Consider the following 14635-nt stretch of genomic DNA (forward strand, 5'->3'; position numbering starts at 1 on the left):
GGCAGATTTCTATTATGCTGTGGCCCTATTCGCGAAATCTTCGCCGAATCCCGAATGTCGTGGCTACACTGGCAACTGCCTAGAAGACTTGCCGTTTGGCGAACTTTCGTCAAACTCGCCCAAACCCGAAACATTCGCGCAGTAGGGCCATTAAAACTTATATGGCTTCAAAAATCTACATATTACATACATAATCTTTTAGCACCTATAATCTTAAAACTTTTATGGAAACCTGTCAAATCACAAACACAGATCATAATAATTATATTTTTCTAGAACGTGTCCAATATTCAAATGATAACCAAACAACGTTGGCATGGAGGGTGCCACGAATTAACTCCTTTTAAATGTGAAGAGTTTTGACAAAATACTTTACGACGAACACAACTCACAACTCGAATTTCTACTGGTGTGGACGCAGCTTTAGAATACATAGCCCCTACAAATAAATGATTTATCTATTAAGTAGGCCTTTTATTTAAGCTCTCCAATCATTAAAATACATAATATGTCAATTGGGAATGTCTTATCTATTATCTACAGCAAGAAACTTGGTATAGTAATGTCACAAGTGCAAAAAATAATAATGTCACAAGTCAAAATTCTTCAACACTTGAGATATTTGTACTGTTGTCTTGTATAGTTTAAAACCGAAAGAACGTTTCATTTTGAGACGCACTAAACGGGTCTAACCACAAAATTCAAATTTAATTTGGTTTTTTGCAATTTGTGAATCAATACAACAAAGTAGGCTTATGGCATTCTAATTCCGCCAATGTCATTATCATCTTCACAGGACAGTTTAAGAAATTAGTCAAAATAATGAGTTTGACATGAGTTACTCACAAAGTAGTCGATACTACAACTAATTTCTTAAACTGGACCCTTTCAAGTACAAATTTTATATAAACCTGTGAGGATGATACTGCCATTGGCGCAATTAAAATGCCATAAGCCTTTTTTGTCCTTTTAGTTTACAAGTTGCGAAAAACCAAATTAAATTTGAATTTTGCGGGCGGACCCGTGTCATGCATCTTAATTAAGATGACCAAGGTACATTTCAAACTTGTAATACTAGGAAATTATTTTTGGTGTTAGAGAAATCTAACAAAAATAAATATAAGGAGTCAAAGCTTTATCCCAAAAACTGTACTGTATTTTGAGAATTACAGAACTAAATTTCGAATTTAACGCTCTTCTAAAGGCTGAAATTAATTACCAAGCTATCTAACGATAAGTTATATATCGACAGATTACAGATGGATTGATTTTAATTTCGACCATTACTTGAAATGCATAGTAAAATTTTGGATTTCATAGCTCAGTTCTGAAGAATGCCATTTTTTCGAAGCAAAATGTCAAATATGCGTTCAGCTTAATATCGATTTTGCTATAATTAAAAAAAGTAGTTCAAATAACATTTGGTATTAAGTCATAATTGCCTTACAAAGATTTAAAAAACAAAATTATAAAAAAAATTAATAATTACAAGTCATGATTGTTGATACATTGCATAAATTATAACAAAAAAAAAACGGGATTGAATAAAACAATGCGGCTAATTTTGTTGGACACAATGTCTTAACTCAAAACAACAGATCTAAATGTATTGCTGTCCCTTTCACAATGTTCCCTGCGGAAAAGGATAGCACTAGATTTTAAACTGTTTAAAAAAAACTAAATAGACAAGCATTTGACTGTAGTTACACCAAATAATAGGTCCTGACGCATTTTATATTGTACGAGACTTCGTACGAGATTTATTTTTATTTTGAGACTATCTTATGCCCGCTACTTCGTCTGCGTGGACTACACAAGTATTAACCCCTATTTTACCCTAATAGGGGTTGAATTTTCAAAATTCTTTTCTTAGTCTACAACATAATAGCTATCTGCACGTCAAATTTCAGCCCAATCCGTTAAGTAGTTTGAGCTGTGCGTTGATAAGTCTTTCCTTTTATATATTTATATTGTGTACAACAGAATTAACCACACTGTCTCCAGCACAAATACATAACAACCCCAATTGAATCGGTAGTACAATCTGTCACACTTAAAATACAGAACCCAGAAAACACTGTCACATTTGTCTTTATGTCACTTTACACATTAAACACTAAGCGTCACATCTCGCACGACTCACTATGTGTCAATATTCACGTATAATGAGCACCTTCCGAAAGTCCCAGGATCATTCGGGCTCAGCGTACATAAATGAGAACTTATCGTGGGAAGTTGGGGCGATCAGCCTCGCTTCGATCAAACATTGGACCACCCAGGTCGTTGAAACTAGGGGAATGTTATCCTGGTTAGCCTTATTCTGGACTTCGTGGGGACAGTCCCATTCCGTGACTAGAACAATTGCACCGGACATGTTTAGGTCTTCTTCGTTGACTACTCTAGTGGTTGCTCCGGCAAATGTGCAGACTCGTTCCCAGAATTTGACAAACGTGTCTTGGTCACCACATAGTAGGATTACTTTGTCTTTGAAGAAGGTTGTGTTGCGTTTTCCTGATGGCGGGACCTGTAATTGTGAAATGAATCACACTCATTATTCATTTCAACCCATGGTCGTCCCACTACTGAGCCCAAGTGAGGTGAGGGCTTAGGTCATTCTTTTTTACTCATCTATGGCACAGCCAAAAGGAAGGGTTATTTTAGCAGTCTATGTATGTATGTACCAGATTCTGTGTTCCACCGTAGCGCCTAAACTACTGAGCCGATTATGATGAATGAGGTATCAATTGATTTGTTATTATGGTCCGGGTGACATAGGCTACCTTTTATATAAACGAAAATTCGATTGACAGATGTTCCATCCAAAAAAGTGGGGTCTCCATTTTTTTTTTTTTTGCTATTGTCTCTAGTGGGATGTCAAACGAAGGAAGAGAAACTTCTGAGTTCATAAATATAAACTTTGTGAAATATAACAAAAACAAATTTTCTACTATCAGCATTTATTAATAGTCCGGTGTTAGTATTGGAAAGAATATTGGGAAGTGCTTATTGGCAGTCTGAGCACACCTTTGAGAGTGGCATTCTACCATTGATTTCCATAGGATGGTTTGAACCCCTAGTTATAAGTTTATAAGTCACTTACCCAGGTTACATAACGCTTTTTCAGTAAAGACCACCCAGAAGGTAGAATGTAGGCGTCGAAGTCTAGTACTCTGTTCTGTATACAGCTCATTATAACCCACGCGTGGGACAAAGCTCTTATGTCTGCGGCTACACATTGTATGTATTTGGCAGTCAAACATGGTCTGGGCGCTATCAGCTTGGTTACCGGGTACTTGTTCTTTGGCACATCGTCGAAGTGGCTGGAATGGGAAAAGTTAGATTGAATTTCCCATCACGTAAGTTAAAAATGTGGGCAGATATCATATTACCTAAGACTGAACCTAACACAAATACAAGAACTGTATAATAGTTCCTATGAAAATATGTAACAATCTTAATAATATTAGATCCCAGATATGGACACTAAGGCTTGAAAATTGGACTATTTTTCAGCTCCGGCGTCGTGTTTTGATGGGGAGCTTTCCAAGACTGGAGTTTCGAAGCTTCATGAAACAAATTGAATATCATCAGAACTCCAGGTCTTCAGTATCCGTTGATGCAGTCTATCTTCCTCAGAAGAATGGAAGCCCTTTCAAGAGCATAAGTCCAGCAGTGAACGTCTATCGGTTGACGATGACGACGGTTTTACCTGTAAACGGTTCCGCCGCCTGCTTCCAGCTGTTCTTTAAGCCGCTCCTTATTGAAGGGTCGCGTACAGAACTCCAGGTCTTCAGTATCCGTCCCAGCCATCGTTGATGCAGTCTCACTATCTTCTTCAGAAGAATAATGACGGGTATCCTGGCATTGCTGAACAGAAAGGTTTATCCATAGTTAATATTATAAATGCGAAAGTGTGTCTGTCTGTCTGCTAGCTTTTCACGGCCCAGCAGATTGACAGATTTTGATGAAAGTTACAGAGTTAGCCTAACATCCCGAGGACGGACATAGGCTAATTTTTACCCCGGAAAATTAAAGAGTTCCCATGAGATTCTTAAAAGCCCATACGTTTAATCAAAGGAAATTTGGTACAGAGGTAGCTTGCGTCCCGCAATTTTTTTATCCCGGAAAATTAAATAGTTCCTACGCGATTTAAAAAATCTAAGCCCACGCGGACGAAGTCGCGGGCATCATCTAGTTAGTAATAGTTTTTATTACTGAAATGTAATTTCATAACGATATGAACATTCTTTTGGTAATTTTGAAAATTGTTTAGTATGGATTTACCTCTTTTTTCTCTGATTTCGGCGGTTTGGGCGGTTCTGTGCAAGTGAGCAAGAAACAGAGTCCGACAAACAGCTTGCTCTCCGGGCTGGGTATGGGACCCAAGGTGGTTACCGTATCTTCATCATTCTCGAATTTGGTTAGCTTGGAGTTCTTCTTGCCTATGTTCTGTTTCGCTGCGCCTTTCAGTTGGAGGGGGCCGGCTGAATAGAATATATTTTTATTCAAATAAACTTTTACAAGTGCTTTGAATCGTCAAAATACTCTACCACTGGTACGGAATGCCGGTCCTATCGAGATGGAAAGAACCAGCAAGAAACTCGGCGGTTGCTCTTTTCAAAAAGGAAGAAAAACTGTTCAAGCATTCAATTTACAATAATATGCCATACCATACTGAAATGAGAGTTCAATTCCTTGAACAGGAGTTGGATTTTAGGCGTTATTTAAATTATTATTACTATGCTACAAACAATAATATCTAAAAAAATGTAACTTCCATACAATGACTTACGAGGTTTGTACCTCAAAAGGAAACCTTATAGTATCACTTCATTGTCTGTCTGGCTGTCAAGAAAACCTATAGTATAATCTATAGACCTAGTAAGTAGTTTATAGTAATATTTTTTGACAAGCACTGTATAACCATGCCATCTATGTGGTGGACATAATAATTGGACAAATCTAGTACCTTTGACCCCATCAATCTTCCGCGGGGTTTTCTGGACCTCTGGCTCGACCCCAGCGACCTCTTCGATCCTCACGGGAGGCGCCGAGTTGCTGCTTTCGCTCATCTCGCTGCTTTCGCTTGCAACACGTTTTCGACCTATTGGAGTGCCTTTGGTTTTGAGACCTAAAAATAAACAATAAACTCATTGACACCCCATTCATCAAAATCGGCTCAGTAGTTTAAGCGCTAAATACATACATACACATACACAGACTGCTAAAATAATAACCTTTCCTTTTAGATGATATTTTTTATTTACTATAGGCACACACTTCATACCATTGGAAGTGATGATGTGGCTTAAGATGGAATGCGTTTGCCTAGGTGCCTATTCACTCTTGTTTTAATGACACCTAGATTATAATTGGTAGGAAAAATTGATCTCAGAATTCCAAACCCTAGCCATGCGAAGGAATGATAACGCGAAGCGTTTCGTGCGCGTAGGAGTGGAAACTCGCCCGGCGTCTTGCAGCATCTGTTATGTTTGGCGGCCATTTTAGAAAGATCTTTAAAACTACTTTTTCAAAATGTTTAACGCAGCAAAACAGCAGCAACCCGAAATCACAAAGAACAAGAAATAATAAAGAACAAATACCTAATGTATAGTAAAACCGGCCGCAGCGAAGAGATAATAGCAATAAAACTTTTTAACAATAGTATTTTGTATTTTGAACTGTCATAAGTCTTAATGTGTGCGAGTGAAATTCAACCTAAGGACTCTTTGTTAAAAGCTAAAAAATTATATTTCCCGAAAACAATGAAATTCTTCGCACATGTGTAGGGTTGTAAAATAAACGTGTATTTTTAAATGGCCACTATCATATCTGCATATAAGGTAAACACTTATAAAATATAATGAAACAAATAACTCGACAAATAAAAATAAAAAAGCACCAACTGTTACAAATAAATTTTGTCTATAACAGTCATAAATCATTCGACTGATAAGGTCACCTGTAAAATTGTCAATTTGACAGGGTTTTTTAACATTATCGCGGCTCTCGATGTTAATTCTTTCGACTGCACCACCATATATTATTTTTTTCACTGTTCCATACGGCACTTGAGTGAGTTCAGCAGTCTTTTTTAATGCACTAGGTCCTATTTCTCTAAAGAGTCCATTGTACACATTTTTCACTATTAGTTTACTCTGAGGACTTAAATAAATCCGTCTACGTTTAAAACTGTTTTCATTTGCTTCGTCCCACGGACGAAACATAATTATACTTATAGCTTAAAACGTTATGTAGGTGTCAAACGCGTGGTTATTTTGTCAGTTCTAAAGAAGGACTGATCGGGTTTTCCGCCTTCTGGATTTCCGAGAGCCAGTTGTGGCAACCCTGTTGTTTTATCTATTGTAATTTTTATTAATGATGCCATTCGACATTGAACCTTAACGCAAACAGTTACATTAGCGTTTTGAATGTGTAAGTACTGACTTATGATCTTTTGGAACATTTTATCTAATTAGTTAACTTTTATGGTTATTAGCCCTTCGCCGGCCGGTTGGACTGTATAAAATACCGTATTACTTTACCTGAGGTTGAAGCTTTGGGACTCTTTGGTGATGTAACACGTTTTTTGGCGCTCGAGTTTCCTTTGTCTCGACTGCGAGCGCTGCGGGGACCCTGCAAGACATAAACTATGTGAGACTGGTGGTAACTATCACACTAATATTATAAAGGTGAAAGTTGTGTGTATGTTTGTTACTCTGTCACGCAAAAACTGCTACAAATTTGGCTGAAATTTAGAATGGAGATAGATTATACCCTGGATTAAGGTGCACTAGACGGATCTGCCCGCGAAATTCTTTAATTTGGTTTTTCGCAATTTGTAAACTAATACGACAAAGTAGGCTTATGACATTCTAATAGCGCCAATGGCAGTAATATCATCTCCACAGAATATAAAAATCTTTACTTGAATGTGTTCAGTGTTCAGTTCATGCCCTATCTCCACAGATTTATATAAAAAGCTTTACTTGAATGTGTTCAGTTCATGCCCTATCTCCACAGATTTATATAAAAAGCTTTACTTGAATGTGCTCAGTTCAGGCGCAAAAAATGACTTCTCACGCACCATTTTAACTTTATGTGTCAGAAGAAGAGAGAAGTCATTTTGTGCGGACTATATTTTATTTTACCTGTATAATATTATCGAGGTCCAATTCCCTATGGTGTCGCCTCCGTGGCGTAGCGGGTGAAGTCGGCGACCGCGATCTAGTCGACTCCTTTATCGACCGAGCCTGGTCCTCCGTGAGGTATAGCTCGCTGGCTGTTACCATCACTATTGTATCCCTGGAAAATGAAAAAGACGTGAGATAAGGGATAACCGAGATGAGCGAAGATATTCTCCGTCTCGCTCACTCATATGGGAATCAAAAAGACGTGAGATGTGGGAGAACCTACAGAAGCGAGTTCCGTCTCGCTCGCTCATATGGGACAACATTTTACTAAGAAGCAATACAAATAAACCGAAATAATCTTAGGATAGTTATAGGTACGATAACAGGGCAGTGGGCAGTTTGTTAAACAGACACATCTCAATTCTAGGTACCACCGACAGCCCTTTAGTTTTTATCTACTCTTTTTTTTAAATTCACTATAGGCAAGTGCTTGACGACAATCACACCTGATGGAAAGTGATGATGTGGTCTAAGAAGGGACGCGTTTACCTAGAAGGTGCCTATTTTCTTGTTTTACTCATATTATTATGTACTCTCAAATATCTGGTATCTAAAGCAACATAAATTAGTTATAGCGTTTTTCCAAATTTCGAACAACTAAAGTTGATCAAAATACGGTATGACACTGGTACTGATTCTGATTACAACTGAATTTTAGAGTATTCGCATCCCCTTCCTATCAAAGTAATATGAAAAGGACAGACACAGTTTGACAGTTTTAAATTTAGCTTAGAAATGTCAAACCTTGTGAGTTGTGACTTTAGCTGCCAGTCGCGAGCCTATTGTTAAAATTTAATGTCTTTAAATTTGGAATTCATGTTCCATCCTGTTTTAGCAATACTAAAAAAAAAAGAAAGAGATGCAGATACTCTTTTAGTTTAGAGAAAAACAAGAGAATCGACGCCATAATCTTAAAAGTCTCAATCTGATGATATCTATGTTTATTATGATGAACAGCAGAATAGATAACTATTACTTACCCATCTGTGGTGCATTTATAGGCAACAGTGCCACTCTCGTTTTCATCAATCTCAAGCACCAGACCCGGTTCATAATTTTGTTCTTCGTCCACCAGAGCATACACCGACTGACCTTGAAGTGGCAACTTTTTAGTATCCCCAAATATTATGAAGTCATCTAATAAAGTTTTGCTTTGTCCGTCATCAAACTTTATCAAGTATTTATTTGGTTCAGTTATTTCTAACACTTTGCCGGAATAGTAGCGTTTGTCAACCCATTTTGCTAACACAACCGTATCAGGGGCGTAACCAGGATATTCAGGTTTCACTGTGATTTTTTCAACAGGCGTAGCGGGTCGAGGGGATATAGGCCGTTTTTTCTGCTTCAGTTTAGTAACGGATTTTGGTGTCCCGATTAGGGTTGACAACGGCTTTTCCTCCTTAGGAGATTTAACGGGAGATATCTTCCCACTATCACCATTCGTTGGCACCATTTCAGGAGAATTCATTCCATGCATATACTCGTTTTCTTCCGGCTGAGTTGGTAATAAGGCCCGTTTAGTTTTCCCAGCTATAGGCCGTCGACCTCTAACCCGTTTCTTTAAAGAACTTTTCGGAGTAGCTTTATCGCATTTACTGACCTCTTCGGGGGAGGCGTTGCCGTTACTGAAAACTGTTTCATTTGACAAAGAAGCTTGGATACCCACAGATATTTTATCATCATGCGATCGATTAGCGTCTGTAAGTGATGCTTCACGAATGTGCGAAAATAAGTCTTGAAGCTTTTTCATTAAAGCTTCATATCCTTTGACGGTAGATGACGGGTTTGAGACTGATTTCCTGGGCGGCTGAGGAACTACGAACGCTCCATCACTAGTTCTTGTACTAGAGGATGATGTTGAGCTAACGGTTGATACAAATGAGGATCTATTGGGCAAATTGATCATTCCAATACTGGTTACACTTGAAGGAGACGTACTGACTGAAACATCTCCAAAATACGGATCGATCGAGAATCTTTTTGAAATCCTCTGATACTCCTTACACATATCCATTCCAACGTCAGTATCAGTACGGACGACGTACAAAGACAAAAATTCGCAATCTTCATTGTGGCTAACATGTACGTCGAAAACTGGTATCTGTGGTGTATGTATTGGTAAGGAATGACCATTTTGTAAGGGAGATATGGTCGAGGGAGTGGTTGTGTTACTGACTCTGAATGACTCATTCTTTCCCCTTTTAGTATTACCATTTAGCTTTGTCATATCAGGAGTAATATCATCTGCGCCATGTTTGTCGATTGTTTCCGTTGGTGTGGAGGAATTTCCGTTCGATAATTTTGTGATTAATTTTGAAGCAACGCTGGGAGGGTTTTCAGGACTATCTAGACCCGAACATACGCTTTCAGTAGTTTCTAAGTCTGTCTTACTATCACTATAATCTTTTAGTTTATTATTAAGTTCAGAGTGGTTAAATCCGTCGCTTTTAGTTTCGCGGACTTTACCAGAATCGAGTATTTCTACCCGGTCTTTAACAATCACTGGTTCACTGTTATAATTCATGACTTTAGGTTTGTCTTCATTTGAACTCTCATTTTCATCTGGTGTAGGGGATAATGCTAGATGGAAATTTTGCGAATCATCAAGGTTCTCTGTATTACTTTCTTCTGTGATTGTTTCTGGTATTTTGGGCGCAGGGATTTCTGCTACAAATTCTACGCTAGGACGATTTGAGCTAGAAGAAATAACTACTACATCTTTTTCTTCCATTTCCTGTTTGAACAATTGTAATTGTGCTTTGAGTTTGGGTGTTCTACGACCTTTAGTGAGATCTACACTGGCTGAACGAGATTTTGGTGTCCTTGGTGTTTTGGGCGTCAGCTCGGCACTGTTGCTTCGTTTTTTGACTTTTCTTGGACTTGATCGTCCCGGGCTCCGCACGCGGGAGGCAGATGGTATTTCATCTTGTAACTTGCGTTTAGCTACACTCGTTATTGAAGATACTTCATCATCTAGTGTTTGGGTTGTTACAGCGATTTCTTCATCCTCCAAATCTAGTTTTTGAATCTTAGCAATACTGTCTGGGGCTTCTTCTGATAGCTTTCTTTTAGTATGTATTACTTGAGGTTCATCTGAAATACATTGTATACTTAAAAAAATGATTTCTTAAGATTCAATAGAGATTTAAAAGCTAATGTAATGATTAATTTACCTTTAGGTTTTTGTTCTTCTTTAGTTGTTTCAACCTATGGACAATATAGATCTTTAGTTTTAGTAATATGTGGTAGCTACTTATGAAAAATTCGACTACACTAATTCAGTTGTAGGTACCTACAAAAAACTTAAACATATGTTTAATTATTTTGTACCAAAACTTAAAACTAAAACATAATCATTGGATATATATCTACCTAGATCTGACTGGACTAAAAATCGTGATGAACTTTTCCTCTGGAAAGTGTAATGGATGATGTGGGTGGTCATAATATGTGAGAGCATGCTATTTCAATCAACATTTAGAGGCAGGATGTACTCAAAAGCGAGATGCATGATTATTAACAATACAAAACGTATTATATTATTATTTTGCAAAACTAATCAATATTTCTATATTTCTATACAAACAAAACACATTTGAAATATTATAGTTTTTCAAATTATATGCATAAAGTTGCCTCAAAATTTGTCTCAAATAAAATAGAAACACCATCGCCGGCCCACTATTGAGGACAGGATTCATCTCAGAATGAGGCCATAGGGCCGGCGCACATATGGCGGAGCGTAGCGCAGAGCATTTTTCACAGACAAAATATTATCGACATTGTCCTCATTGAAATAATATCTAATAATAATAATCAATTGTGCATCCGTGCGGATACTCGCGCATCCGCGCGCAGTCCCGCGCGTGCTCGCGTAATCTCTGGTAGGAATTCGTGTAATGTGTCACGCGATCAGAAAACTTCGCGGGCATGCTCTGCGCTGCGCTCCGCCATATGTGCGCCGGCCCTTAGTCTGCCACTCTTGCCAAGTGTGGATTGAAAGATTTCACACACCTTTGAGAGAACATTATGAAAAACTCATAGACATGCAGGTTTCCTCAGTTTTCTTTTACCGTTAAAGCGTGTTGCGCAGGCATATTCAGGCCCTAATGCTAGACGTGATTGCTTAGCGTTGCTATAGTCAGAAAGTGACACCTGACGCGGCAGAATTCACGAGCACCGTGTGCAAGGACTGGCTACAGACACATCACAATTAGCCATAGAAGCCGCCAAAACAAATCGGCAGAGAAATTAGGATAATTTTACTAACCCCGGACCCAAAAAGAGGGGTGTTATAAGTGTATCTGTCTGTGGCATCATAGCTCCTAAACTAATGAACCGATTTAAATTTAGTTTTTTTGTTTGAAGGGTGGCTTGATCGAGAGTGTTCTTAGCTATAATCCAAGAAAATTGATTCAGCCGTTTAAAAGTTATCAGCTCTTTTCTAGTTACTGTAACCTTCACTTATCAAGGGTTTTAAATTTTTAATTTTTAGCTATAAAATTAGGATAAGGAAATGCTATTTCCTTTCACACCCCCTGCAGTCATCCGCAATATAAGTAGCGATTGATATATTTGTCTACAACACACATAACTTCGGTTAGAGATGCATGTCTGAGATCGAACCCCGATCTCCTGAATAGGAGGTACCACACCAAATATGTACCTCAAGACTATCTTCTGGGAATGTAGGATCTTCTTCCAGCTCATACACAGGACTCTCGGGGAAAAGATTTTGGGAGACATCCTTGGTTCCTGAAGTGCTGGACACTTCAGACACTGCTAGAACAGTACTCTCTGTAACACAAGATAAATAAAATAAAGTACAACACCTGACTACTACCAGAGAACTGCTGATAGATAGCACTAGTTTTTTTTTTTTAAAGAATATTAGCCATGTTAAATGACTAATATTCCCCTTTCCTCTCCAACTAAGCGTCAGGCTTGTGCTAAGGAGTAGGTACGACAATAGTGCAACAGGCGGGGTTTGAACCGTCGACCTTTCGGTTTTCAGTCCACTCCTTTACCGGTTGAGCTATTGAGACTGAAAGTTTGTATACAATACAATTATTACAATTGTTTTTCTATTGCTCTGTATATTTCACATTGCACTATGTTTATGTTTATGAACTCAGAATTTTTCCCCTTTCATTTGATATCTCAAATAGCAAAGAAAAAATCAGAGACCCCCACTTTTCTTGTGTTGTCTGTCATACTGACTTTGTTTGTAATTGTAGTCTCTGTCATCTAGAGTATAATGACAAATTGAATGATCATTTATCAAAATTAGCTCAGTAGCTTAGTTTGTGTGGTGGAACACACCTAGAAACAAATATAGATGCACCTAGACTGCTAAAATCATTAGCCTTCTGTTTGGCTTTGCTGTAGTCGGGTAAAAAGATGTGAAGTAGCAAATTAATCTCACTTAATCTAAATGTTTGTATGTTTGTAACTCCTTTAGACCATAATAAACAAACCAATTTAGCTGAAATTTGGAATGAAGATAACTAGGTCTGAATTAACACATAGACTACTTTTAATCCTGGAAAATCAAAGAGTTTCCAGGAGTTTTTATCTTATTATTATTATATTTATATCTTATCTTATTTATCTACTACCTTATATTATATCTTTACTATCTTATATATCTTATTTATATTTATATTTAATCCATATCCATGTGGACAAAGTCACGGGCATCATCTATCATCTATGTATAATTAAATACAAACAAGTAAAAACTGACTGATAATAATTAATACTTCAACATTCAGCTCAAACATCTGGGTATACATACACCACTGACCTCTTCAATTACACTGGACTTGCTATGGCCAACATGTTTTTGACGAAACTTGAATTATCATTATTTTGGAGCTGATAGCAGCAGTGAGCATTATGTGAGCCTACTCGGAACTAAATGTTTGTGTCTCACACAACATAGTGTCAACACAAAGAACAACATGAAATAATTAACTTTTAAAAAGTATTTTATTTTAACCAATGTCGTAATAGGAGCAGGTTTTCAACTTTTCAATTTTGCACGTTTTACTTAAATTAGTTTTTTATTCATGTCGCACGTAATGTTTGTATGTAGGTATGACTGTTACAAGGCATTGAAGTTATTATTTATGATAAAATACTTATCTAGTTTTTTGTTGCATGTATGTATAATGTATATAGTAGTGTGAGGAATATTCCAGTTATCTGAATGATACTACACAAGTACTGCATTGAATTGTTTATAAAACATTATAATTATAGTATTTACTTAAAACTGTTCTTGTTCTTTTTAAATGAGAGAAATAATGTACATCGTCATTGATTAATTAATTAGTATAAATTAATAACATAGCCATTGTTTTCTATTATCATCCTAACCCCTCGCACTTTCTCTATAACCTATCAACACTAGACGTTTTTAGCAATTTGTATCTTATCCGCTTACATTAAGGACTAGTTTTTGATAAAACAATAGTAAATTTCAAAATGAAATAATAGTATCACAGGCATAATTCTTATACCTAATAACTTGTTACAGGTTCGAAATGTGAAGAAAAAATAGATAAGTTGTGTGCATTTCTATTTTGCAAAGTGTATTGATGTTTGGATTGATGTATAACCGACCAACTAAAAATGGCAAAGTACGTCAGTCTAATTACAGTTGCAATAACAGTATTACATAAAAACTCGATATCGCTAGAGTTGTTTTAGTTGCAAAAACGTTTATTGTGTTCATTATTTAATAGAAATTAAACGAATTTCACTTAGAAACACTTAATAAACTGATTATATATCGCCCTCCTAGTAACCTGTCAGACTTCATAAATATGTCGGGTTATACAAACTATACCGATTATCTGCTAAGATAACAATAAAAGAAAGTACCTTTACCTGTTCCTTCTGATGCTGGTTCAATGTCGATAAGTTCATTATTAGGTTCTTCCATTTTTATGAGAAGCTGCACTTCAACTGATCAAAAACTGGCGCGTTTTAGCACAGAAACATCTGTCACTTTTAATGGGACGAAAAACGGTAAAAACTCCGTACGTAAGACAATAACAGCGAATCAATACGAAAGTTTATGAATCGAGAAAGATAACTGTTAATGAAAAGGTAAGAAATTAATTGAAGAAACAATTATTTTGCAGTTTTGCAAAAAGTCGAACGAAGCACGGCCGCTTGTTGATTTGGCCGGTGTTGCCAGCTTACGTTTTAAGAATTACTACAATTTTGGTAGTTTTTAGACGCAATTCTTCTAAAAATTGGTTGCCGGTTGGTTTTACGCATAAAAGTAATTATATAAAATAAGAGAGTAAATAAATAAATCAGGTAAACTTTAGCAATGTACGAATAAAATGATTTGGTTCCAAAATAAATAGGAACGTCATTCTTTCTTCTGGCAATTTACCCACATTCAATTTTTTTTTTTTAGAGAACCT

The 14635-nt window shown here is 36.9% G+C and overlaps 1 protein-coding gene across 3 annotated transcripts; it reads right to left on the minus strand.

The window, feature by feature from the left end:
- Window positions 1–2041: 2041 nt before the first annotated feature.
- LOC123874245 (TP53-binding protein 1-like) lies at window positions 2042–14460 on the minus strand. Of its 3 annotated transcripts, none has more exons than XM_045919483.1 (11): window positions 14088–14460; window positions 11860–11972; window positions 10367–10400; window positions 8174–10286; window positions 7152–7305; window positions 6546–6636; window positions 4970–5131; window positions 4285–4484; window positions 3710–3867; window positions 3101–3320; window positions 2042–2524 (listed from the first exon to the last, which is right to left on the minus strand). In XM_045919483.1, exons 1-11 carry the CDS (start codon window positions 14140–14142, stop codon window positions 2192–2194), a joined length of 3633 nt encoding a protein of 1210 aa, XP_045775439.1. In that variant the 5' UTR covers window positions 14143–14460; the 3' UTR covers window positions 2042–2191. The 3 variants fall into 3 exon arrangements, with proteins under 3 accessions (XP_045775439.1, XP_045775438.1, XP_045775437.1); XM_045919482.1 differs by having other exon boundaries at window positions 11860–11975; XM_045919481.1 differs by having other exon boundaries at window positions 11860–11990.
- Between the last annotated feature and the right edge of the window lie 175 nt (window positions 14461–14635).

This window comes from Maniola jurtina, chromosome 18, assembly GCF_905333055.1.
Source record: "Maniola jurtina chromosome 18, ilManJurt1.1, whole genome shotgun sequence".
NCBI classification, from domain to species: Eukaryota; Metazoa; Arthropoda; class Insecta; order Lepidoptera; family Nymphalidae; genus Maniola; species Maniola jurtina.

What these genes read in the sequence shown, in the direction of transcription:
- LOC123874245 (XM_045919481.1), bottom strand. Translation starts at nt 14,142, where the DNA reads ATGGAAGAACCTAATAATGAACTTATCGACATTGAACCAGCATCAGAA. An exon ending in TCCCAGAAGATAGTCTTGAG is followed by an intron (nt 10,401 to 11,859) that starts GTACATATTTGG and finishes TATTGTCCATAG; the next exon opens with GTTGAAACAACTAAAGAAGA. An exon ending in GGCGGCGGAACCGTTTACAG is followed by an intron (nt 3,321 to 3,709) that starts GTAAAACCGTCG and finishes TTCCCATTCCAG; the next exon opens with CCACTTCGACGATGTGCCAA.